Source organism: Equus caballus, chromosome 10 (assembly GCF_041296265.1).
Source record: "Equus caballus isolate H_3958 breed thoroughbred chromosome 10, TB-T2T, whole genome shotgun sequence".
NCBI lineage: Eukaryota > Metazoa > Chordata > Mammalia > Perissodactyla > Equidae > Equus > Equus caballus.
The window spans coordinates 66793468-66819918 of record NC_091693.1 but is presented as its reverse complement, the minus strand read 5'-3'; the positions used below and the strand labels follow the sequence as shown (position 1 = coordinate 66819918).

General features: G+C 37.6%; 1 protein-coding gene across 2 annotated transcripts in view; it reads right to left on the bottom strand.

The window, feature by feature from the left end:
* FIG4 (FIG4 phosphoinositide 5-phosphatase) overlaps positions 1-26451 on the bottom strand; it is a 116299-nt gene that overhangs the window by 76325 nt on the left and 13523 nt on the right. For both annotated transcript variants that reach the window (XM_001504014.7, XM_070225406.1), the window contains exons 2-10: positions 24604-24702; positions 23220-23343; positions 16008-16164; positions 14398-14448; positions 9788-9936; positions 6638-6766; positions 3948-4048; positions 2540-2702; positions 2026-2123 (exon numbers count right to left, since the gene is read on the bottom strand). In XM_001504014.7, coding sequence (XP_001504064.2) covers positions 2026-2123; positions 2540-2702; positions 3948-4048; positions 6638-6766; positions 9788-9936; positions 14398-14448; positions 16008-16164; positions 23220-23343; positions 24604-24702 — 1071 coding nt within the window. The remainder of the gene's footprint in view (positions 1-2025; positions 2124-2539; positions 2703-3947; positions 4049-6637; positions 6767-9787; positions 9937-14397; positions 14449-16007; positions 16165-23219; positions 23344-24603; positions 24703-26451) is intronic.

Genomic DNA, 26451 nt, shown 5'->3' with positions numbered 1-26451 from the left:
GCCCCCTGAGGCAGATTGTGCAAACTTAACCACTCAGCCACAGGGCCAGCCCCGACAAGTACAATTTTAAAATGCACTGACTGGCCTTTAAATATTCAAAAATAAATGTACATTTGAGAAATCTGGGCAAGAACACCTTACAGGCACACGTATCAGAGATTACTTTTTGAATCTGCATATTCAATAGAGAATTATTTCAAACATCGTAGACTGAATCTCCATTTAACCATAGCTTTTAACCAGACCATAAGAACTCTGTAATACACGAAGAAGATTCACTAATTTAGGTTGATGCTTATATTCTAGTGATGTCTTGTAATTGAATGCTTTAGCAATAATTTATTTCTACACTAACAATATCTTATTTTCAATACATTTACTAGAAAAGTGTTCATGAGGGTTTTTGTTATTAGAGTTTTCCTGCTTTAATTTTTCAATTACACTTGTATAATGTAGCTACTGTTCAATACTAGGCTGAGGTTACAGACTATCCAGCTATTGCCTTATATTCTGAGTTGACGGGGAGAGAGACATGAAAATGAAACTCCTGAATTCGTGTGAACAAAAGTCTAAAAAATGATGTATTTAACATCTGGATAATTTATTTTACAAAGTCTTCCCTAGTTGGATGCAATGATTACATAAACCAAAGAGCAACAAAGGAAGAAATGAAGCTGACTGCCTCATTGTCCACAGCTCCCCTCCTCACACCCTCCTCCCCCTACCTGGCCACTTTCAGGCCATATTCCTCCAAAGTCTTGATTTAAAACACACACACACACACACACACAAAAGCACCCTGCTCCTCTGAACCCAAGCATCAGTTGCACAGTCCTCTCCCAGCAACGGGCTCACAGTCTTCCTCCCCACCCCAAGCTGTGCCTCCACCTCCTCTTCCACTCTAGTCATCATTCCCACCTTCACATCTTAGATCAAATCACCATCCCAGGTAACTCCTCTGCTTTCAAGATTTCTTATCCAGAATCTCTTTTGTTTTTGGATTGTGTGTTTTAAATGCCCCACCTCCCGAGGACCTCAATCCACTGACAGCTCTACTTTCTCCATCAGCCCCCTCTGTGACTCCCCCACGTTCTCCAGCTCAGATTTCATGGTCTACTTCAATTATCTTATTGCCAATACCCAAAACTCCTTTGATCCTGTCTTTTTATGTCACACCTGTATGGCAAAACTAAATGAACCCAATTATCTATTTTCTCTGTGCTTATACCATACACAAGCCCTGCCAGAAAAAGTCAGGCAATAGCAGAACAGTTCCTTTTAAGAAATCATGATCACCAAACTGAAACTAGCCCTTAGCATTGCTTGGATATCTCTAGTCAACCTACCCTCCCACATGCATGAAAACTGTCAACCTTCTCCACTACCTTCAAACCTCCACTCTGAGCACATGACACTTCCTTCTCCCTCATAGAGAAGTCAAAGCTGTCAGATGGAAGTGTGCACGTGCACGCACACACACACACACACACACACACACACCTGCAGCCTACTGCTCTCTGTTCTCCCATTAAAATAATTCCTCAACTGTGTCCACCTGATTCTTGAGCCGCAACAGCACCCTAATTTCTGAGTCTAGCCTGTAGATCCCATCATTACCTATTAAGTTGCCCAGGAGATCTTCTGGATTGTCAAGGGAACTGGCTGTATCAAGGCTACACTGTGGCTGTTGGATCTCCACGCTTCCTTCTCCCAGCTGTCCTGGAAACTAAGGCTGAATTTCACTCATACCTAGTTCACTCAAGGAAATCAGGAGACTGACACACTGCATCCCTCTCTTCCCTTAGAAAGATAGCACTGATTCTCCCAGGGAAGAGGCCACATGGAATCTGAGGCCAAAGGACAAAGGCTCAGACAGTTCAGACACAGTGAGCCGTCACAGCGTGATAGGTCTACAAGTCTCTCCTCTGGGAAGAGGTGAAGCAAGCTCGTTAAACCCCTTTGTGCTGAGGAAAAGGTTGTCCAGTGTGACTGAAATTCATAACCAAACAGATGAGCACATCCTACCTTCACTAAATTCAAGATGATGATGGGGGAGCCAAACCTCTGAAGCATCTGGTCAAAGTGAAGGGCAGCCACATGTGCAAACGGATCTGCCTGATCCACTGAGGAAGAAGGAAAGATGAACAAATCCCAGAATGAGAATTACCAAGCAAGAATAAAAGAGGTGTAGCATTTGGTTTTGTTTTTAAATGTTTAAAGAAACGCAGTTCAACTAATCTTCTCATAGTTTTACTTCCCAAATTCTTCTCAAGCTTATTAGACATTCATTCTTCATGTATTTATTGGATTTGAATAATTCTTACATTTCTGAAGTGAAATATAATTTACTAGTGGCCAAAATTAAAGAAAAAAATAAAGTTATTGTATAAAAATAATAGAAGTCTCCCTTCTAAATTGTCTACTTTTCAGTGCTAAAACTTCGTTAAAACCTAAGCATTTACAAGATTTCTTTGATAATAGTTGTTATCTCTAAATGTGGGTAAAGAAGAGTTACTATTAAAAAGATAGTTCCACGCACATGTAATGGGTGGTTTAGGCATCATAGTCGAAATGTCCTGAGACCAATATAAAGGAACTGATCCTCTGACTTGCACATAAGAAGAGTAACTTCCTGCAGTAAAAGACATCACAGAAGCATCGCAGAGTATTTGTTCAGTCTCCACTTCATTTGCAACGTCACCCTAGAAAGAAAGGTACACTTAAAGATATGTTATGTTCTTAAAATTTTTTAATGGAAAAAATTTCAAGTGTACAATGAAACTATAATTCCTATTCTTAGGATGTCTTAAAAGAGGTAAATGTTGACCAATATTCGATGTGCACATGAGAAAAGGAAAACCATTAAAATGCAATAAAGGAAGGCAAGTAAAAACAGCAGAGACCAGAGTAGGAAAAAAATCTAATTAAATAGCTAATAATACAGGTAGTAGAGAACAGCTTGAGTGATACAAATGGCAGAGAGGGAGAGAAAAGAAAAACAATTACATGAAGTTATAGAGGGGGTTTGGAAGACCAGTGGAATATAAAAATTCAATTCGGAAGACCAAGAAGGAATAAAAAGACAAGAGTAAGAGTCAAATAACGCCTGATGGACAAAGGCGGGAAAAAGGGTCATGAGGTAGCTGTACTTATAAAAGTGTACAAGGATATGACAAAGAATAATTTGAGGCATTAATAACATGTCTATTTGATTATCCTTTGAAAATTCATAAGTAAATAATGTAGATGCAAAATTCTGATTTTTCTTAAAGACCCATTATAATTATTTTCATTGCTGACATAATTTTAAGAACAATGTTGTTATTTTAAGGCAGGATCAAAACCCAATGTTTCCCTCAATCTGTCTATTCAATCACATATCTCCTTAAGACTCAAGTTGTCTGTTGCAAATGGTGATGGAACACTCAGAGGAGATGACATGACTGATGGCAGAAGAGACGGATTGCTGCTGTTATTTTCTAGGGTGAGCAAAATAAGGCGTCTGCCTTGACCCAAACTGAAGCAAAGGGAAGAGAGTGAAGGGTTTTCCACCCTTGTTCTACTGAGTCTTCCTATCAAGGATGCATTTCCAACAACGAGTGCTCCCCTCCACTTATTCCTTGAGTGAGGTGCTTTGCTATTTTAGTCCCCACACTAAATATGTACATTTTCTCATATAGTCCAGAAATGGCTCATCCTCCAAAACATTAAACATTTCATAACTCCCTAAGGCACTGCATAACTATCTCTGAAAGCTGATTTTTCAGAACCTCTGTATATTAGTCATATTCCTCACAAGTTTCAGATACTCTGGAGAATTAATTATACTCTTGATAATGCCCGAAACTAAGAAATTCCACTTTCTAAAATTCCACTTTGCTTCATCTGTCAGCAAAGCTGTTGTAAAAGGTTAAAATGCCAGCAGCACTGTTGTTTTCCCATCTTACCTCACAGTTTGCACCTCTCTTGAGAAAACGAGTCCCAGCAAACTTACTGGATCTTCTAGCTATTAGAGTGACATACACTGGTCGTCCATAGATCAACAGCTCTTAGAAATCAAGTTAAAGCTGTTTAGCATTCACGACTGTCACACTAAACCACGAGAATCATTATACCTTAAATACACATTTAAATAGATCTTGTCCATTGGGTTAAACGACACCCAAAAGCTCCACCCAAGAATGGAACAGCATTGGGTCTAACTGTTCTTCTGAATTGTGCAGGTATTAAGGCAAAAATGGACTTCCCTAAGGAGCAGTTTCCATGAATTTCAGAGGACACAGTAACCAGGTGGAGGGTTATTGGCCAAGAGAAGACCTGGTGGCTCCCTGTAGCCAACTAAGGATGTTAACAGGTACAACCAATCCTTCCTTAGTCTTCAGAGATCACACAACTCTCAAATAGAGCATGTCACTTAATAAGGTGTTTAAATTATGAAGTAATATACAAGGGAATGGAGTGACTGTACTGTAAAAGCAATCCAAATTCGCCCCCTAACTGTAAGAACTGAACACTGTAAACTGCTTAAACAACATGGAGCTTATTATTTATGTCACCTTACTTAACTTTCTGAGCCTTGGTTTCATCTTCTGTAAAATGGTGTAAGTACTAATAAAGTAACTAATTTTATTAGGTGGTTGGGAGGACTAGATCAGGTAATGTGTGCAAAACTAGTGCCTGGCCTACAGAAATGTTCGATAAATAGCAATTACTTTTATCATCACATAGACTCCCAGAATTCATTAAACGCTTGATAACTAGGAGACTAGATTCATTATTTAAACTAATAAGCTTTAAAATTATAATCTATGGTGATGTTTGTTATTTAAAAAACCAAACATTTAATGTGCTTAATATATGCCAGGCCCTGCGTTGGCTCTTGGCAGTACAAAACAGTTTAGGAACTACATTTTAGAAACTGCCTGTAGAAACCGTGGCATTCTTTCTGGTGTCCTTGGTTGGTGAAAACTTTGTGTTCTTTCCAGGCAGATTTTACTTTTAGAAACAGAAAAAGTAATTCAAGGCCAAATCTCATTATCCAGTGAATGATCAAGCAGATAATACCACTCACTGGCTGAAAATGATTATAAAGTCATAAGGCTGATATTCAACTGTAGCACACCAATGTCACTCATCTTCATTTCAAAATTCCTGTGTCTTCATCCAGCCTCTCTGCTCCCTCACTTGCCACAAGGCAGGCAGCACTGGCCCTCTTCAAGGCTAACCTCTCTAGATGTACCCCTTGATACGGTTCCTCCCAAATGCTCTGGTACCAGAGAGCATAATATTGGTTAATCACATTCGCCCACTTAATGGTCTCAAAACAACCACTCCTTTATTTTTTTTTATTTTTTATTTTTTTTTGAGGAAGATTAGCCCTGAGCTAACTACTGCCAGTCCTCCTCTTTTTTGCTGAGGAAGCCTGGCCCTGAGCTAACAACGTGCCCATCTTCCTCCACTTTATATGTGGGACACCTACCACAACATGGCATACCAAGCGGTGCCATGTCCACACCCGGGATCCGAACCGGCAAACCCCGGGCCGCTGAGAAGCGGAATCTGTGAACTTAACCGCTGCACCACTAGGCCGGCCTCAAACAACCACTCCTTTAAAGTTTTCACTATAGGTCTTAAAAAACCTAAAAAACAGGAAGAATGTCAACTTGAAAACATGCTGGGCGCACAAAAATGCTCTACATGACTCAAAAAGGGATAGGAAAAACCTAAACATCACTTCTAGAAAGTATACACTGTCTTCCTAAACCTCATAGCACAACAGCGCTTTCTTGAAAATTTTCAATATAGCTAGAAATTAAATGAAAGGGAAAAAAAGTATTTAAAAATTGAACTCACCATCTTAACCCAAGGCTCAAGCTACTTCTGTTTAATCTATCATGCCCCTTTCCAATCCAGGCCTTCACCACATTATGTCTGACCCCCTGCAGTCTTTTCCTCACTCAGGTCCCCTGTTCTAGTCTCATTTTACTTAATCCAGCTTGAAGGTGGCTGTCAACTCAAGCTTCCTATGTCCTACTTTGCATGTCACCCTCTTGAAAAAAAAATTTCTAAAGTTCTAGCACCAAACTCGAGGTCCTTAATTTGACCGCCAAAGCAATCCAGCGACTGGCAATCTGACTCCCCACTACCAACGTCCTTCCCACTGCGTTGTACCTCCCAGGGGATTATACGCAAACCAGAAGAATACTCCCACGAACTTGTCCACCTCTACACTCACGATGCTGCCCCAACCCACAACCTCACTCCCTGCTCACTGCTAAGGCCTGACTCTGGTTTAAGGCCCAGGCCAAGTTTGACTTTTCCTATGAGCCTGCTGCATCCCCCCCACCTGCCACTGATTCTGCTCCTTCTCTCAGGTGAGCATGACACTTAGTATCTGTATCTCTAACTATGCACATGGCATTTTCTTCCCTGTTATTTATCTTTCTGTGTACATAACAGAACTGTTCAAGTGGCCTGCATTCCTCTTTCTCTTTCCACTACATGACATCTTGGGTAAGTCTTCCTGTTGGGAGCACAGAGTGATCATTATAATCTTATAACTCATATATAGCTTTCTACAAATTGGTACAGCATAAGGTAAACAATATGCATCTTAGTTTTTTTTAAAAAAGGATACTTGACTGCCCACAGAACCCATGAATAATATACAACAGCCAGTCACGATGCACAGCATTTTTAATTATATCCAGAAGTTCACCATTCCACACATACTTCATATAAGGCTCACTGCAGATCCCAAACACACCTGAAAGATAAAAGGTGGTGTCAGAAAGGTAAGGAAATTTGTTGACATTCAACTGATTTTTAAGTCTTTAAATTCTGTTTTTAACTTCAAAATAAGATGCCTGATGAACAGCCTAGCCATTTTCAGTGGATATAATTCGTCATCACCCAGAACACTTTGCTGATTCTGTACAAAGTCAAAGAATGAACACATTTTCTTATGTGTGAAAGTTTTTAACCTAAGAGAAAGGAAAATGACAGGGAAATAAAGGACACGTGTACAAATACAAGAATAAGGCTGAGAGACAGCACAGAGCAGCGGCTGGGAGCACCGATCTGGGGTCTGAGTGCCGGGACCCAAATCCTGGCTCTGCCTCTCATCGGCAGGGGGACAGGCGTGATCAGGAGCGCCACTCTCTATCTCAGCGCCTCCGTTTCCTTATCTGTACCAGTATCACATGGGTGTTGTCAAGATGAAATAAATTAATAACATACATAAAGTGCTCAGAACAAGCCTGGTGCCTTACTGATGCTTCTATAAGTGGTAGTTATTACATCAGGCTTTTCCTCACGAAGAAATTAACTTCATGAAACATGATTTCAGCAGATCTAGATAATTTATTAAATGTCCATGAGTTTTACAAAACTTATATGAAGTGCAAAATAAGAAACAGGTATATTTATAAGATAATGGCTTCAAAGATCTTAACAGTTCCAGATAGCAGGTAATCAATACTATTTTTCCTCTCAAAACATGATATCTTAAGAGTGTTTATATACTATGACAAATACACTTTGGTTTGATTCATAAAAACTAAACCTTCTCTGACCTTTCAATGCATTATACAGAGCATGAATGATACAGACATAGATTGGAGTCCTGTCTTTGCCAATTAGTGGCTCTGTGACCTCTGGCAAATTACATAACATCTCTTAACCTCAATTTTCTAAACTGTAAAATGATGATATTAGTACTCATCTCAGAAATATTATTGAGATTAAATAAAATAATATATGCAAAGTGACTAATACACTGACACAGAAGAGACCTTTTTAAAAATGCATTCTTTTCCTTTTCTCCCTACCCCCACATCATCTATGCTCACTCTGCTTCCTATCAGTTTCCTGGGTGGTAAGAGAATAATGCTTCCCACCAAAAGATGTCTATGTCTTAATCACCAGAGCCTGTGAATATGTTATGTTACACGGCAAGGAGGAATTGAAGTTGCAGCTGGAATTAAGGTTACTAATCAGATGACCTTCAGATGGGAAGATTATTCTGGATTATCCAGGTAGGCCCAATGTAATTACAGGGTCCTAATAAATGAAAGAGGAAAACAGAGTAGAGTGTCATAGTGATGTAATGTGGGGAAAAAAAACTCAGTTGGCCATTGCTGGCTTTGAAGACGGAAGAGTGCCACAAGCCAGGGAATGTGGGCAACCTCTCGAAGATGGAAAGGGCGAGAAAATAGATTTTCCCCTAAATTCTCAAGAAAGCAACACAGCACTGCTGACACCCTAATTTTAGTCCACTGAGACCTATTTTGGACTTCCGACTTATCTAACGTGATGAATTTGTATTGTTTTAAGCCACTAAGTTTGTGGCAATTTGTTATAGCAGTTATAAAAACTAATATACACTGTTATTCACACCTATCAAGTAGAACTGTTCTAGAGATAGTAAAAACGTAAGCGGTTTCAGAGGCTTAATTCAGATCCCAGAATGGATATTCGAATTCAGATTTTGGATGACATAGTACAAATTAGTAATACTTTTAGCTTTTCTATTACTAAGAGTGATATTTGGAAGAAATGAAGCAAGCAAATATTCAGGCACACGTTATCTTACCCTCCACCTATATCTAGTAGGATAGGTTACAATCTGGGTGCCTGAACCTGGACGAATTTACACGACCTAGACAATCTGGGGTAGAGAGGGTGCACTAGGCCTTAGCTCAAGTGATAGTCAATCTAATAAACTAACAGAGTTAAGGGCAATGCCAGGGATGGCATTCAATTTAAGTAACAGCCTAAGTCTTCTTAGAGTGAACCAGAACCTTTGGCAAAATGCTAAGAGAGCACAGCCTCTTCTTGGGTGTCCTTCAAGGACAAACCTTCCGGAACTTTATATTACATTCTACCTCAGAACCCGCATCTTCATCACTATCATTTAAGTTGCAAAGAGCAAGGCACCCAAAAACACGATCGACTTATTACGTTTCCATAGTAAGTCCAATTCAGCTAAGTTTGAAACGATTCTTTCACAACATTCACTTTAGCAATGCCTCTGGCTTTAGAGTTCTAGACCAACCCAAAAATCTAGGGATAAAGGTACCAATTCTATTGTGTGACTGGCTAGTCTGAGCTCTCCAGGGTCACCCTAAACTAGTCACACAGGAGTCCTGCAGTGATCCTGACAGAAGCAGGGCCATGAGGAGCCAGTAGGTCAAGCTGGGACCAACCAAAGTAAGAACAGCCTCTGACCTGCTGTACTGGTTCCTCTGGACATTGGCCATGTGTTCCTAACCTCCAGGCCTCAGTTTCCTACTTAGTCTTTATTTCTTTAAAAGTGGCATTATACCTGCTGAGCAGAGTTTTTATGAGAATTAGTGATAGTGTAAGTAAATGTCTAGGACACAATAGGCAACCCATGGTAACTTTTTTCCAAAACTCAGCCCATACTGAACTGGTCTCTGTGAAGGAAAATAAGGTGGTGGTGTGTATTCTCCAATATTCAGAAAAACAATTCTCCATTTAAACTTCACCAAAAGTCTAGACCTAAACGTATTACATAAAAAAGGGCACGAAAATTTGTTAGAAAATGTCAGCACACAATTTTCTGGCTGGCCCACAAATGAAACCACAAGGTCATTAATGATCTCTATAAAAATGAATCAGTCAAGAGCATATATCTGAAACAATCTCATGTAAGGACAAAGAGCAATGAGGGGTGGAGAAATATGAGGGAAATGTGAGTGAATTTAATGAGATGCATTTCATAGCTGCCCCATTAACATACAATTGATGTGTGAAAACCACCTACCGCTTCCACCCTGTGTAATTAATCCTTCGTCTTCAAAGATGTCGAAACTCTCCTGGCGAGTCTGGGTTGTTTCTGACTTTAACATCTCCAGGGGCATTCGCAAGACAGTGAGATTATATTGAAGTGAGTGGGACAAATCATAGCTGTAACTGAGAACATAACTGAAACTTAATAAGAATTACAAAAGTAAAACATATTTCACGGTCTTGACTCCCATACGGAATTAAAACCTGTTAACTAAATTACTTAGCACCTGTTACTTTACTTGGACGCAATGCTGTTCAAATAAGCCTGTAAAACACAGTAAACCATGAATATAATTGGAAATTAAAAGATCATTGCATGACCTAGGTATTTGCATGACTAGAAATATACAATACAAGGTGAGTGACCTACATTCATTGATTTGCAAGGTGCATTTTTATTTTTTCTAAAGACTGCCCCTGAGCTAACATCTTTTGCCCATCTTTTTATTTTCTTCTTCTTCACTCCAAAGCCCCCCAGTATATAGCTGTATATTCTAGTTGTAAGTCTTTCTAGTTGTCACATGTGGGACGACACCTCAGCATTGCCTGATGAGTGGTGCTAGGTCCGCGCCAGGATCCAAACCAGCGAAACCCTGGGCCGCCGAACTGGAGCATGAGAACTTAACCACTTGGCTATGGGGCCGGCCCCCCATGCATTTTTTGCTGCACACTGAAATCAATCTTCACAGCCTTGTGCAAAGGCGTCACACTCAGATGTATCTGAATGGAGTTCTATACATGTTATAATATCCACTGCAATAGTGCAAGGTCTGTACTCCAGTTTGAACAAAAATAATTCTATTAATTCTTAATGGTGGTACCATAACTGACTTTGTAATAAAACAAGAATAAGCAAATAACATAAGCCATTACAGTGAAACATGTTTTAGGAAAGCAACAGCCACCTAAAAAACTCTAACAGTCTGTGCAAATAAAATTTGGCCTATAGGCCAAAAGAAACACGTGAGAAAATTCTGATTTCACATATTAATAATTTTTTATAAATGTCTCTGGCTATATATTTTTAGCACAGAATTTCAGAAGGTATCTAGAATTCTTCAGGTTTATATAAATTTGTATGTATTTTAGTCATATTTTAAGATGGTCTGGAGAGTCACACAGTATTTTAATTATTATTTCTTCTTTAACTTACTTATATAATTTGATTGAAATTGATTTGTTTCATCTGTGAAATTCAATTTTACCACATTTGCTTGCTGAATTCATTCATTTTACTAACATCTAATCTCACAGGGTTAAAAAGCTGTATTAAAAAATTGGTTTTCAACCCCATTTAAAATAGCATCAAAAAAAATAAAATAGGAATAAATTTAACCAAGCTGGTGAAAGATCTCTACACTGAAAATGATAAGACACTGATGAAAGAAAAAGAAGAAGACACAAATAAATGGAAACATTCTGTGTTCATGGATCAGAAGAATTAACATTGTTAAAAGGTCCACACTATCCAAAGCCATCTATAGATTCAATGAAATTCCTGTCAAGATTCCAATGGCATTTTTCAAATAGAAAAACCAATCCTAAAATCCATATGAAACCACAAAAGACCCTGGATAGCCAAAGCAATCTGAAGAAAGAACAACAAACCTGGAAGTATCACACTTCCTGATTTCAAATTTTACCGCAAAGCTACAGTAATCAAAACAGTATGGTCCTGGCATAAAAATAGACACATAGACCAATGGAACAGAATTGAGATCCCAGATATAAACCCATGCATATACAGTCAACTAATACTTGACATGGGAGCCAAAACACACAATAGGCAAAGGACAGTCTCTTCAATAGACAGTGCTGGGGAAACTGGATAACCACATGCAGAACAATGAAACTGGACCCCTATCTTACACCACACACAAAGTCTGAAATGGATTAAAGACTTAAATGTAAGATCATAAACTCTAAAACTATTAGAAGAAAACATACGAAAAAAGCTCCTTAACATTGATTTTGGCAAAGATCTTTTGGATATGACACCAAAAGTGCAGGAAACAAAAGCAAAAATAAACATATGAGACAACATCAAACTAAAAAGCTTCTATACAGCAAAAGAAACAAATCAGCAGAATAAAACACAACTTATGAAATGGGAGAAAATATTTGTAAACCACATATCTGATAAGGGGCAAAGGTCCAAAACATATAAGGAACTCATACAACTCAAGAGAAAAAAAATCCAACTAAATAATTGGCAGAGGACTTGAACAGATATTTTTCCAAAGACGACATACGAATGGCCAACAGGTACACAAAAAGATGCTCGACATCACCAATCATCAGGAAATGCAAATCAAAACCACAATGAGATATCACCTCACACCTGTTAGAATGGCTATTACCATAAAGATAAGAAGTAACAAGTGTTGGCGAGGATGTGGAGAAAAGGGAACCCTGATGCACTGCTGGTGGGAATGTAAGTTGGTACAGTCACTACAGAAAACAGTATGGAGGTTCCTCAAAAAATTAAAAATAGAACTGCCATATGATCCAGCAGTCCCTATTCTGGGTATGTATGCCAAGGAAATAAAACATTGTCTTGAAGAGATATCTGCACCCCTGTGTTCACTGCAGCATTATTCACAATAGCCAAGAAATGGAAACAACCTAAGAGTTCATCAATGGATGAATGGATAAAGAAGATATGGTGTGTGTATATATACACACAGACACAGACACACACACAATGGAATATTACATAGCCATAACAAAGGAGGAAATCTTGCCCTTTGCAACAATATGGATGAAACTTGAGGGCACTGCTAAGTGAAATAAGTCAGAAAAAGACAAATCCTGTATGTTCTCACTTATATGCAGAATATACAAAAACCAAACTCATAGAAATAGAGAGTAGAATGGCGGTTGCAGGGGCCAAGGGCTGGGGGAAATTAGGAGATGTTGGTCAAAGGGTACAAACTTCCAGCTGTAAGAGGAATAAGATCTGGGGATCTAATGCACAGCATGGTGACCATAATTAACAATGTTATACACTTGAAATTTGTTAAGAGAGTAGATCTTAAATGTTATCACCACACACACACACAAAATCATAATTATGTGAGAGGATGGAGGTGTTAACTAACGTTATTATGGTAACCACTTTGCAATATACATGAGTATCTTACCATCACAATGTACACCTTAAACTTACATATATTATGTCAATAATCTCTCAATAAAGCTGTGAGGGAGAGAAGCTGGTTTTTTACTTTTAACAATCAATTCCTCTTATTTAAAACAATTGCTTTATTCTACCTGAGTCTGAAGAATGTAGTATAAGCTTTTTTAAAAGCTTACTTATGAGACACAAAAACTTTAACCTACCTATTTTTACTTATGGAATGGCTTCACCAGAACTCAGAAGAGGTATTGTTGACAAAGTTGAAAAACATGAAGCAAGAGAAGACCATTTCTAACAGTACCACTGAGCTTCAGGAATAAGTCACAGAGGCGATAAACATAAAATTAAGCAATAAAGACCAAAAGCAGATGATAGAGACAAATACTATGGAAATATATACATTAAGTAAACATTTTTGGAAGTGAAAATTATTTCTTTAGGACCCCTTCACTATACTATTGTTAAAATAATTACCTCCTTCAGTTTTACATCAACGAAGACATAATCTACTCTACATAGTAGACAGGTTTTTCTCTACTTCATAGATAAATAAATGGTTAACTATGTTAACAATTTAAAAATAAATTTTAAAAAATGCAAAGTACCCCATCAGTATACAACATCAATCGCTCCAACACCCTAGATCCTCTTACAGTCAGTCCTATGACTCAAGTCCTTACGGTGCATGCTATTTTAGGTTCTACTTTTTAATTTGGACGTTATAGCTGATAGAATTTCCCAGTTAGTACAATAACGCTGTGTCTACTAGGCCCACATATTGGTCACATCAGTGGTGGTATAATCCTGATACTCTACTATAATTTACTTGCCGCTTGTTCAATTTTCAATATTTGGGCTGTCCCTTGGTTGGCTGGTTTGCTTGTCTCCATCATAAATGGAGAAGCTGGAAATGTCTCTTTTCAAGTAGGATTATTTTTTCTCTCCCGATTTATTGTCTTAGGATATACTTTCATACATACTTAATGCTATATTCCTCTCCAGGAAAACTATTAATTCACAATGCCATTAGTGGTACACTGCTTTGCAACAGTTCTTCCTATTTTGAATTTATTTTTTCCTACTTTGCCCAGCTTGTCAACTGAAAATTGAGCTGTGAAGCTGTTACAACTCTGTATTAGAGACTGAATGCAGATTTCATTTTTGTAATTCAAAATTACAAAATTAGAATATTTCATTAAAATCCCATCTAAAACAAAGGTGATTTTTATAGTGAGAATAATTACCCTTTAACTTACCCCTTGAAATTTTCAAATAGATATTTAAAAGAAGGAAATACTTGTACTTTTATGTTTTTAGATGAAATAATTTGGTCATTTGAAAAAAGAACACAAGTCCTACCGTGTCCTCTGATTCTGTTTTTACCCTCTGGAAAATAATATAAACATTTAAGTGACTGACAGGAGAAAAACTAAGTTCAAACTTACCTAAAGTAAAAATTGCTAGATAGGTCCACATTTTGAAATATTCGTAGATACCTAAAAAACAAAACAAACAAACAAAAAACCCCAAAGCATAAAGATGGGGTTTATAAATAATATAAACCTCTTCAACTTCTTCCCATCCCTTAGATTCACATGCGCTGGTCTACCTGATTCACTTTTAATCAATATACGATGCCTGCCTGTAAGCTATACGGGAGAGAATTTTTTTCAGTGAATGTAAGACAAAAGTCCACTTTATCCAGTAAACTCTATTTATATTCATCTGAAACAAATTATTTAACAATCCCACTTCCAAATATCATCAAAGACAACGTCACAAGTCTCCAGAAAACCATTATCTAAGAGAGTCTTAAGCAAGAGGGCTACACCACCTTTCCATTTTGGTTTGTGTATCTAAAACAACACCATAAAAGTACAGAGTGTAATTAAAATCTAAAACTGTTATCTTCCCTAATAACTTATAAACATGCCTAACTTTGTTCCGTTTTAACCTTTGTAATATTAAAATCACCAATTCTATTCTTTTCTCTATCAATTTATTAATGTGTTACCAGCCCTTCCCCACATTCCCAAGGCTCCAATAATTTCCCCCAGAAAAAAGATTTCAAATCTATAGAAAAACTGGGGGTAAAAAAACAGTACAACAAACAACAGTATGTCCTTCATCTGAATTCACTGTTAAATCTCTCTCCTTGAACACACTCACACACATATTTTCCTTTTCTAAATCATTTACAGTAAGTAGCAGACATGATGACACCTCACTCCTAAAGATTTTAGTATATATCTATTATGAACAAGAACAATCTCTGAAATAACCACAATATCATTATTACAACCCCAAATTTAATATTGACCCAATATCACCTACTATATAGCCCATATATAAACTATCCCAACAAAGTCCTTTATAGTTCTATGTGGATGTATGTGTACATGTGTACAATCCAGGGTCCAACAGAAATTCACATGTTGCCATGAATTGTTCTAAATGAACAATTCACTTGTTGTCATGTCTGTTGTTGTGTTTGTTCTAAAATCCAGAACAATCCTCTGGGTATCTATCTTTGATGACATTGACATTTTTGAAGAGTCAGGCCAGTTGTCTTACAGAATGTCCCACAATAAGGATTTGTCTGATTACTTCCTCATGCTTAGATTCAAGTTAAATATTTTTAGCAAGAAAACTATACAGGTAATCTGTGTCCTCATTGCTTCACATTAATAGGCAAATAATATCAGTTTTGTCTCATTATTGGTGATGCTAAGTTTGATCATTTGGTTAAGTATGTTTGCCATTTGTTTCCTCTTTGTAAATAAAGAGATTCATTGAGTATGATATGTTGAGACTGAGTGAATATTCTATTCCTCAGTAACAATCTCTCATCTAATGGTTTTAGCAGCCATTGTTGATCCTCGCCTGAATCCATTATTTAAACAGAGGTTTTTAATAGCCCTTGAGCAAAAGTTGTAGAATTCTGAGCCAGTATTTTATATTTTTAATATAACATTTATAATCTTTTGACAATAGTTTTGTTTTCTAATTGGTCTACCACATTAAAAAAAAAATAGTAGTTACCACCAGTACATACCTAGCTTCATCAGGATGAGTAATCCGTACAGAATCATTTGGTATATAGATCATATTTGTATCTTCAATCTTATATATTGCATGACCCCCAATATCTGCCATCTTCCTCCTTTTAGTTATTAACACAATATAATAACCTTCTAGAAACCTGACAAAACCTACACAACAAAAAAAGAAAAATAAATATGATATTTCCTAAATTTAGTAATGCTTTTAGATACATGGTAGAAGACAAAAGGCTTTTGACACATTTCCTACATTATTACTGCTATGATTTATAGCCACATAAATTTTCAGTTGTCTAGAATTATTCTCTAGAAATATCTATACTGACATTTACTTCACTTAAAAATACTACTTAAAACCAATCTTTTTCATTCATTCCTCTATATTTAGTCTCATTCCAAATAGGATTGAGATGTTTTAAGCAAAAAATATACAAGATTGAGGGGAGTTGTTGTTCAATGGGTATAGAGTTTCAGTTTTGCAAAATGAAAAAGTTCTAGAGATCTGTTGCACAGCAAGGTAGAAGTTAACACTACTGTATTGTACACTTAGAAATGGCTAAGACTGTAACTTTTGTATTTTTTACATACACACACACATAGTGGTAAAAAGTATGTAAAAATAAACAAAACACAAATTCTCAGAAACTTACAGTCTTGTGCTAACAGGAGCTGTCAATCTTGAGGCGGGATAAAGAGTAAGCACCTCCCTAGATTCATTGGATCATGGAATGTCCTCCCCTTCTTTAAAAAGAAATTAACCAATGGATAAATGTTCTGTGGAACATACTTTGGGAAACGTTGCTCAAAAGGAAGAACAAACTTCATGGACTCTTGATTACTAGAGGCAAAATACAACTTAAGCCAGCTTTAAAAAAAGAAATTTGTACTGAGGATACTGAGGTGATCCATGATACCAATGGGCAACAATACAATTAGGCCTCAGGAAAAAACCTAGTCAAGATGCATCTCTGAACATGTGCTCCATTCTGCCTCTCCACAGACCAGGCTCCTCCACTTCTCTGGATCATGTGGTAGGAAACACAGCTGCTGACAGCCCTAGGCTTTTCATCCGAAAGCTTCAGTGGGAAGAAACAAATTTCTCAAGTTCAATTCCAGAATTCCTAGAGAAGGACTTGAATTGGCCCATCCTGGGTTTGGTGCCCAGCCCTGGACCAATCAACCGTGGCCAAGGAATAGAGCCACATGGCACTGGAAGCCACTTATACAATAACTAGGTGACTTAGATGGGGGAAGGGAGAGGTGGTGCCAGTTTCCAGAAAAGTAGAGGGGTTGAGCAAACAAAACAATATATCCAGTGAAATGCATATCCTTCCTGCAATATTCCACAAAGCTTTTACAAGTATTAGAACATTATAAAGTCATATTTTATGGTAATCATTGGAATGCACATGTTCTATATTGGTGATTAAAGAAAGACTGTATGTGTTAATTTTCAGTAGCACTAAGTTCTCAGCAACACACTAGTTACCATACAGTCTTGGTTGAAAATTTTCTAGCTCCCAGGACTTTTGCTTTGGGAGTTAAAACTAACTCACTTGGTGGTTAGTGGGGAGGAAGATAATTTTGAAATGGCAACATGAGGAACTTGGTAGACTCTTTCCCCAGGGAAACAACCATAAATGGTGAAAATTATAAAAACAAAACAAAACATGGAAAGTTTCTGGAAATTCTCCTAATGGCACATAGCAAACAGAAAAACATTTATTCAGGAAAATCTACTAAATCTTGGTGAGAACAGCAAGTCTGTAGCATTTGAATCAGAACTTGCCTCCCTTCCACACCCCTTCTCAGGTCAGCATGACAGTAGATCTATCCTGGGCAGGTGTAGACAAAAAGACAGTACTACCCTCTTTCCCCAGCTCTCAGTCCAGGGCCACGGCTTCTGCACAGGAGGTTATCATCCCCTCCAGCTCTGTTGCAGCAGCTCTATTCCAGGTGAGCACATCTGAAATCTGGGGCTCCTTTCTTCTACCCAGCTTCCACTCATAGAGTGGAGGCTCCACCCCAGCATGACTGTCAAGAATACTGGGTCCCAAACCCCCTCACCCCAGCTCACTCACAGGATGAGTCAGATACAGCCATACACAGCTGACTTCCTATCAAAAACAATGGAGGCCAGAAGGCTGTGGGATCACATATTCAAAGCACTGAAGAAAAAAACCTGTCAACCAAGAATCTTATATCTAGCATAACTACCTTTTAAAGCTAACTTTCTTGTACACACGTGTGAGTGTGCTGGCTCACTCTCCCCTCTTTCTCTCTCAGAGTGCTATATTCTATAAAGTCTGAGCTAGGATCTTGGTGCTAGGAATTTTTCCTCTAGAATTGACAAATATCTATTGTCTGTGTTGTTGTTCTCAGCTGACAAGAAAGGAAATTAGTAATTGAATACATTAACATAAATGAGCCAAAATATATAAGAGAAAAAAGCCTCAAGGATTTTATGAGCTCTGCTACTGAGAAAAAATGCTATTAAAACAATGAAAAATACTTATATTTTTGAGATCTACAAAGCACAAAGTGCTTTTGAAGAATGTTCATTTACATTCCTTTCCCACCCTTAAAGACTAGCCAAAAATTCTCTGATTAAAGCTTAAGGATATAGGAATGGGTAGGGAAAAAAAAGCTGATGACAATCTCATTAAAAGCAAGTTAGGAAGTAGTTATCCTTTTAGAAGGACAAAATTTACAAAAGAAAGGCTCTTGGAAGCAGCCTAAAAACACTCAAAAAGAGAATCTAATTGGGTTTAAGTAATAAATATTTCCAAGATGAATGTTTCCCTTTTACTCTTGCTACACATTTATTTTTTATACAAAAAAGTTTCTCTGTAATTTCTCTCAGCCTACATTCCAATTGAATTTTAATTTTATGCTTTTAGCTCTAGATTATTTATATCATTCTACATTTCCTTTCATAATTTTAATAAAGGAAAATAAATATGCTGCACAAAAGATACTCTTTTCCACTAGCACAAAGGCCTTCAGCATAGTATACAGTAGATTTTCTTCTTCCTTCTTACTACCCAGTTGGATATGTCACTCTCTTTTTAAAAACTTCCTGTCAAATACAGCCAAAAGGCTTCAGTCTGGCACAGACCTCTGCCAAGAGGCAGCCAACTCATCACTTTAACACACTGAAAACCAGAACAAGCTTTTTCATCTTCATTCGATGCACTTCTGATCCCAGACCAATCTCACTGAGTACTTCCCAGAAGCTTAGATGACAGTCGTCATGCAAAAGTGATTTCTCTCTCTCCAAGGAGAGAAGGCTATGTCATTTGAGACAGACACCAAGCAAACCACATAAAGAAGGACAGTAGGAGAGAATGGAATGGTGTGGAGTTCTGGTGGCTGGAGGAGAGCCCACCAGCCCACCAACAGGGAAGAATACAACATCCTGTTTGGGTGGTCAGCATGTCAGCTGGTCACTATGTTGAAAGCCTTCAGGGAGAACAGCGCTCTGGCAGAGAAGTATGAAAAACCTCCACACGGTACCCGGGGCCTCTGCACAATAGAGCTCTCTGGAACCAAAGTGACTCTCTAACACCAAATCTACTGCTCCCCTACTAGTCTGAGGCTCACACGTCGCTGTTGTTTTCATTATTATCTTGGATCTGCAATTTGTTTCTAAGGGTGTTGCTTTAAATACCAACCAAGTCCACCACTTAGTCTGCTGCGATGACACTCATTCTCCCACTCCCCTTCAACGCACTAGCAGCTTAAGAGTATCCTCTGAAGATGACACAGGCAGAAAAAGGACACAGACCTGAGGCTATGTATCCCAAGGGGCTGCGATGGTCACAGAGCTGACAGTAGTAAGGAGCACATGCCACCACCCACCGATTCCATTCATGTACCCCAGGACCAGATAACACAGCTTTGTGAGGGATGCTCAAGATCCCATCCAGTGGTTTCTCAAACCACTGCTGGCCGTCATATAACAATGGAGCAGGTCAGAGACGGGCAAGGCAGCTATAAGACTGGATCCATCAATGTCTAGGGACCAGCGATGGTCCATGAGGTTTCAGTACCAGCCCATGAAAAGACAAGTAAACAAATTGAAAGTAAGGATTTAGAAACTTTAGACCAATTTGAGATTGCCCTAATATCTGAGTGCATGATCAATGAACTTGCCTTGAACAGGCATAGACTAGTTTAGATATTACTGAATTTGTGTGATGAGACACATGCGGTCCAACCTGAAGACAAGTTATGCACAGTAAGGTCGTGTTGGTCTGTGACATATTGGTGGAAAAAATCTGGTCCTTTACTACAGATAGTTGAAAAGCACTACTTGAGATTCTTTGGATTGTGAACTAAATTAACCATGATAACAGTTCAAAATATTCCAGCAAAAATACAAATTAAACACGCTGAAAAAGTTAATAAGAGAAAATATTGTAGTCACAGAAGACATTTTAGACATTTCACATACATATTATTTTGACAACCAGATTATATCTTTTTCAAAGATAAGTATTTTGTGTTCTGCTATTTCAGTATCCCTCATTATTTCTAAGACAGTACTAGACAAATCGTAGACTTTCACTAACTCCCTTTTACTCTTCACTGATTCTAAGCTTTATTTACATGGTTGAATCAGAATACATAAAATGCATTTCTGCAAAAATAATAAATGCTCACTTAGTACATTATTGTGTCACTTTGCTAGTAGGTCAGTCTTTCAGTGACTTCACCATCCAAGGACAGTCTCAAACCCAAGAGGGCTTTAATTGCAAGAGAAATAGCTACCACAAAGCTAAGAAGGGTACCTCTAAGAGTAACACGGAGACACCTTCAGCTCTCATGCAAAGTTTATTAGCTAATACTTGTGTATAAAATAAATGTCTGGTTGCAAACTTGGGTATCAATTGATTAAAATAAAACTGGTTTATAAGCTTAGTTATCAATAGATTTAAAACATGGCAAGGAATGTTGCTAAAAGCAAAAATGCCAAGAACAATGACGAATGATGAAAGTACCATAAAAACAAAGCAGTACAGCAGTCTAGGGGCCATTTAATGGAAAGGAGAACTCCCCAATATAACTCCAGAACACCCGCAGGCAGCTAATCTTAAACACAGTTCAATAACTGATCTTCACTTTGTTATACTTAATCATCAAGGACGGTTCAGTTTTGGATAATAAACCCTGGCTAATGAGGCATTCACAATTATGTGCACCTTGGGAAATTTCCACTAAAAAAGCTTAATAAAGTATCAACATTTAAAGGAAGAAGTTTAACCAATTAAGTAACTAATATTTAAATTAAGCCTATTACATTTAAGACACATCTCAGTTCCAGGGTTTTTTTTCCTTTTATTTAAAATATAAGCAACACCTAAAGTGGAATTTAACATACATAGAATTCATGGAATTTAAACATATGAACTCATATGACATACACAGACATGCACACAGCCACAAAAATTTATCCATTAAACATGTAACCTCAAGGGGCTTGTCAAGACTGAGCAGAAGGTAGAGAAAAGGGGCCAGTCCTAAGGAGAAGAAACTAACAATACCCTCCACTCTTAGCCTTCCTTGCAGCCCCCTAAGACACAAAATGGACCTAATGGGGTCACATATGAAGAGCTACAAGAGCACAGTGAAAAAAACGAACTTCAAATATGGCAGAACACTATAAATTTCAATAAATATAGAGTCACAAAATAGAAAGTGCTACTCAGAAAACCTGACATAAGAATTTAAAACTATACAGTATAGTCAAGTCTATATTAATTTTGTTAAGATCTATAGATAGCAATCACTCATCCAATAGTGCATACAGTCCAGCAGGTTTAAGAAGCTCAGAGATAATTTTGTAAGTGTTAAAAAAAAAAAGACTCGAAGAAAGGCTCTGCCAAAAGAGAAGCTGAGATAAAATTGCCCTCTGCTTGGCGTCCAAGGCCCCAAGCAATCTGGCCTCACCCAGCTACCTGCTAACATTCCAAGACCCATGAGCTTCTTCATGCTTCTGCCTCTGCTGTCATCTGCACTGGAGTTCTCTCCTCACATCCAGCCAATCGTGTACCTCCTTCAGGGTCCAGCCAGGGTCTCGGCTTCTCCAGGAAATCTGGAGAAACCTGGCCACTCCAGGTCCAAGTAATCTACCTCTTAAGGAATCTCCAATACCAGGTGCCTTTTACTACACAGCTTGGCTCTTAATTACAATCTTGGAGCTGTTTCACGTGTGTTGGTTTTTGTCCCCCATCCTAGGCCAATCATCCTAAGACTCTCAGGGACAAATCCATGGTACGGCAAAGCAGGTTTATTGACCCACTGCAGTGAGGGACAACGCACACCAGAGGAACTGTGGGCATCTCACAAATGCCCCACAGGCCAGACAGCTGACTCCTTAAAGGCCAGAACCATTTCTATATTTGTTTGTGAATAAATAAAGCAAAGGAGTTATTACAGGATTTGGGAGAAGGGTGGAGTTCAGGTAAAATTTAAATGAAGAGGCTCAAACCAAAGCAGGACTCTATGTAAAGCGATCAACATCAAGTCTGGACTGTGAGGTCAACTCAGGGTTCCGTTTCCTTGAAAACAACAGAGGTAGCACAGCTGTGGACTGCTGTGTCCAGAAACCCCGCATCTGAAGCTCTGCATCTGAGTTGTAAACCGAGGCTGCTTCTCTGTGTCAAAGCAACTTAGGTTGTTCAGGCAAGAGAGGGATGTTTTCTCTTACTGACATAATTTCAAACAGCAAAGTTTCTGATTGTCATTTTAGAGAAGAAAGTTTCTGGGTGACTAAGCAAGCAGTAGTCATTCAAAGAAGGGGGTTATGACACTTTGCAGCTGCACATGTCCTTGGGAGAAATTGCAGTTAATTTTAAACCTGGTTTTACCTGTATCTGTTTTTCCAGCTGATAAATCCCAGATGTTTACAGCCCAATCAAATTTTTACTTTTTCATTCCTCAACAAGCCAGACAGCAGACTCCTTAAAGGTCAAAACCATTTCCATGTTTGTTCGCATCCTATATAAAACTGAGCACAGTGCTGAGGACACAGCAAGTGCGATAATAGAAAGGCTGATACCTGACTGATGGATAATGAAGCTTTAAACAACCAAAGCCACAGATGACAGGTCATAATTATAAAGCTATATAGCCCTGCACACTATCTTTGTGTGTTCTATGTAGGAAAAAAAGAGGTAGTAAGAGAGAGGTACATTTCTTACCTACAACACCAAAAGCTGAAACAGCTCGAAATAACCCGGAGGATCCTTTCTGTCCCATCTTGGTTCTATTTCCTAGATCCAGGCGGCCAAGGAGCTCTCTCACTTCTTGTTGAGTATACACATGCTGGAAATAAGCAAATTTAATCTGTAAGGTTGTGCTTACTCTGGAGATTGATTATTTATCATTTATCCCCGGAAATTAAAAGTTGCCTACGAAAATCACTAGCTATTTCATAAAGAAGTATATAATAAGCTACAATTTTAAAAAGCCAACAAATTCTTTATTATTAGCAATGAAGGGTGATTATTAGATCACATGTTGCCATACTAAAAAGTTGTGTCAAAACTTTATCTTCTGAACCATCGATTTAAAGGATCTACAAACAAATTTCAAGAAATATGTGACTTCTTAAAACTACATGCAGTTTTGATTGTATATACATATGCATATTTTTATGCGGCCCATAGCTTTTCTTAGTTTCTCAAAGGAATCTCTGATTAACCACTCATACTCCCAAATAAAGCCAAGAATAGTTACATTTTATTAATAAAAACTCCCAGATAGTGACAGGGTGTGGGATGGGGGAGGGGAGACAATGGCATCAGGAGTACAGGAAACCACAATATACAATTTATCTAAAATTATTATAACATAGAAAATAGTTTTCCAAAGAAGTTAGTGAAAATGGGTTCCAGACTGTAGCTACTAACACATTTGAGAACCCAGGAATCTACATGGATTCAAAAATATTCACAGACAGGAACTTCAATACAAACGGTAAGTTAGGTTGTCTTGTTTGAAAAAGTTAAAATTAACTGTTCAATTTCATTTTTGACTAACAGCCTCATGTTTCTGTGCCATCTGAACGAAGTCTCTGTATTCCTGACTTTGGATAATATAACTTCTGGATAAGAAGAGCTCAGCATTTCTCAAGTGCACAGCAAGTCATCAGAAGATCACCCAGAACTGAGTTTTAGCAGCGTAATTAAAAGTCTGGAATACAGAGGTCCTCCCTGACTTCAAGAAGCTTCATATTAAAGCATAGTAAGAAATAACGTCTTCAGTAGATGCAACAGCGAGAGTTATATTGAATCCTTAAAATGTCACCTCTTTAAGAAAATATATTTGTTACTTTATCGAAAGAGTTTGTTTTGTCAAACGAATCAAAATGAAGGACCAAGTGTAATTCTGGCATACTCTTCAACATCAGTAGCTTGTAGAAACCAGATTAGAGATTCAAAGTCTGGCCAACCAACAAAAATAATTGTAATTTTTAGATAAATGATAAAAAAATTATATATTACTAGAAGCTATAAGGGTATTTCATATTTTTTAAACAAGTACAAAAGTTTCTGTATATATTCAGGCTTGCGAAATACTTACCCTATCATCAATGATGACCAAATCCTTGGGCTCTGTTCTATCAATTTTCAAAACACGATATTTCGTTTCTGCATGATTGCTCCCAACCAGAAAGTATCTCTATAAATAAAAAGAAATGTCACTAGTTCTTTAAGGCATTTTGCCTTATACACATTTCATAACCACTTCAGTTTTTGAAATTAAATACATTCATAAAGTCAGGTTACTTTTTTAAAAGAAATATTTCTGTTAAATATAACTGGCTGATTAAAGAAAGGCTGATTCCAAAAGGTCAATTTTAAAATTGAAATATTCTTAGTGGTGTCATGATAAACATCAGTCTGGTATCTGAACATACCCAGTAACCAGGTCAGATGAATTTAATTATATTATATAGAGATTAACCTAACTGATTGGAGACTGATGTTTGAACTCAGGCAGGATACAGCAGCTCTGGTAGAATTAGACAGCTCAAGACACAATTAGGAATGCTCAGACAATTACAGCTATTAAAATATTGATATTTTATCAAAGATATCTTTACAAATTCTTTACAGAAGACTGAAAATGTCTTTAATATAGCAACTATAAAAATCCACCTCAAAGTCCTATAAAAGATTAAAATGAGTATACTTTCCCAAATGGCTTTTTACAGATAAGCCACAGGAAATAATTAATATTCTTTCTTTTCTGAAACACTTCCTTGCAGCATTATACCTGAAAGTGTTAGTCTTCTTAAATGAATACTGAGAATAAAGTAAATAATAAAAATGTAGAAAAATAATAATATTTAAAGAAAAGTAATATTTAAAGAAAATGCTTTTAAGAAAACCTAAATAGGATAAATGATTTTTGTTGTTCTTGTTTTTGTTTTTGTTTTTGTTTTTGTTTTTTGCTGAGGAAGATTAGGCCTGAGCTAACATCTGTGCCAATCTTCCTCCACTTTATATGTGGGTCACTGCTACAGCATGGCTGACAAGTGGGTAGGTCCACACCCAGGATCCGAACCCCCAAAGCCAGGCTGCCAAAGTGGAGCATGCCGAATTTAACCACTATGCCACAGGGTTGGCCTCAAGATAAGTGATTTTTAAATTGCATTTAAGAACATAAGTAAAACTCCATTAGGAAAAATAAATTATTTAAGGATATTTTGCTTCAAAAATATCCTTTAAAGTAGCACTTTTTCAACATTCCAGAAATTAAGAAGACATTGCCACAATCGATTGGCAACTTATCTCATCAGTCAGATAAGACATAGCTATATAAAGCAATTAAATAACAAATAAGATTCTCTAGATTAATGGCCAGACTGAAGTATGTAGACCACAGGAATTCAGAGCAGGCAAGATTAACATGGGTACTATAGAAGCAGAGAATGTCAGAGCACTCAGGATTTGAACTGAGCCTTAAAGGATGGGTAAGATTGTTAAAAGTAAGATTTTACTGGATATCAGAAAATGAGCACTTGGTTATTTGTTTTAATGCTAAATCTGTAGAAATAGATGAGGTTTTTTATTATTGAGTATATATCTGGTTATAAAGGTCTGATCTAGACTTCCAGGCTACAAAGAATATAACTACATGTTAAAAGATGATGCGTTAGACCAGTCGTCAGAGGAACGCTAATCAAAAAACTGAATCCCTCATCGCCTAAGACGGATCAAGTCTGGAGGACACTACCAATTATAATGAAGTGGAAATAAAGCAATTTTAATAAAAATTAGTAAACTAACTTGAGACATCCATTGTCTTGAGGCACTGGAGGAGCAGCTGGAAGGGGAGGTGGATTGAGAGGGAGGGAGTCAAAAGATTCTCTCCTTGGCTTCAGCTAAGGATCCTGTCTCTGAGACCCTACCCACACTGAGAGGA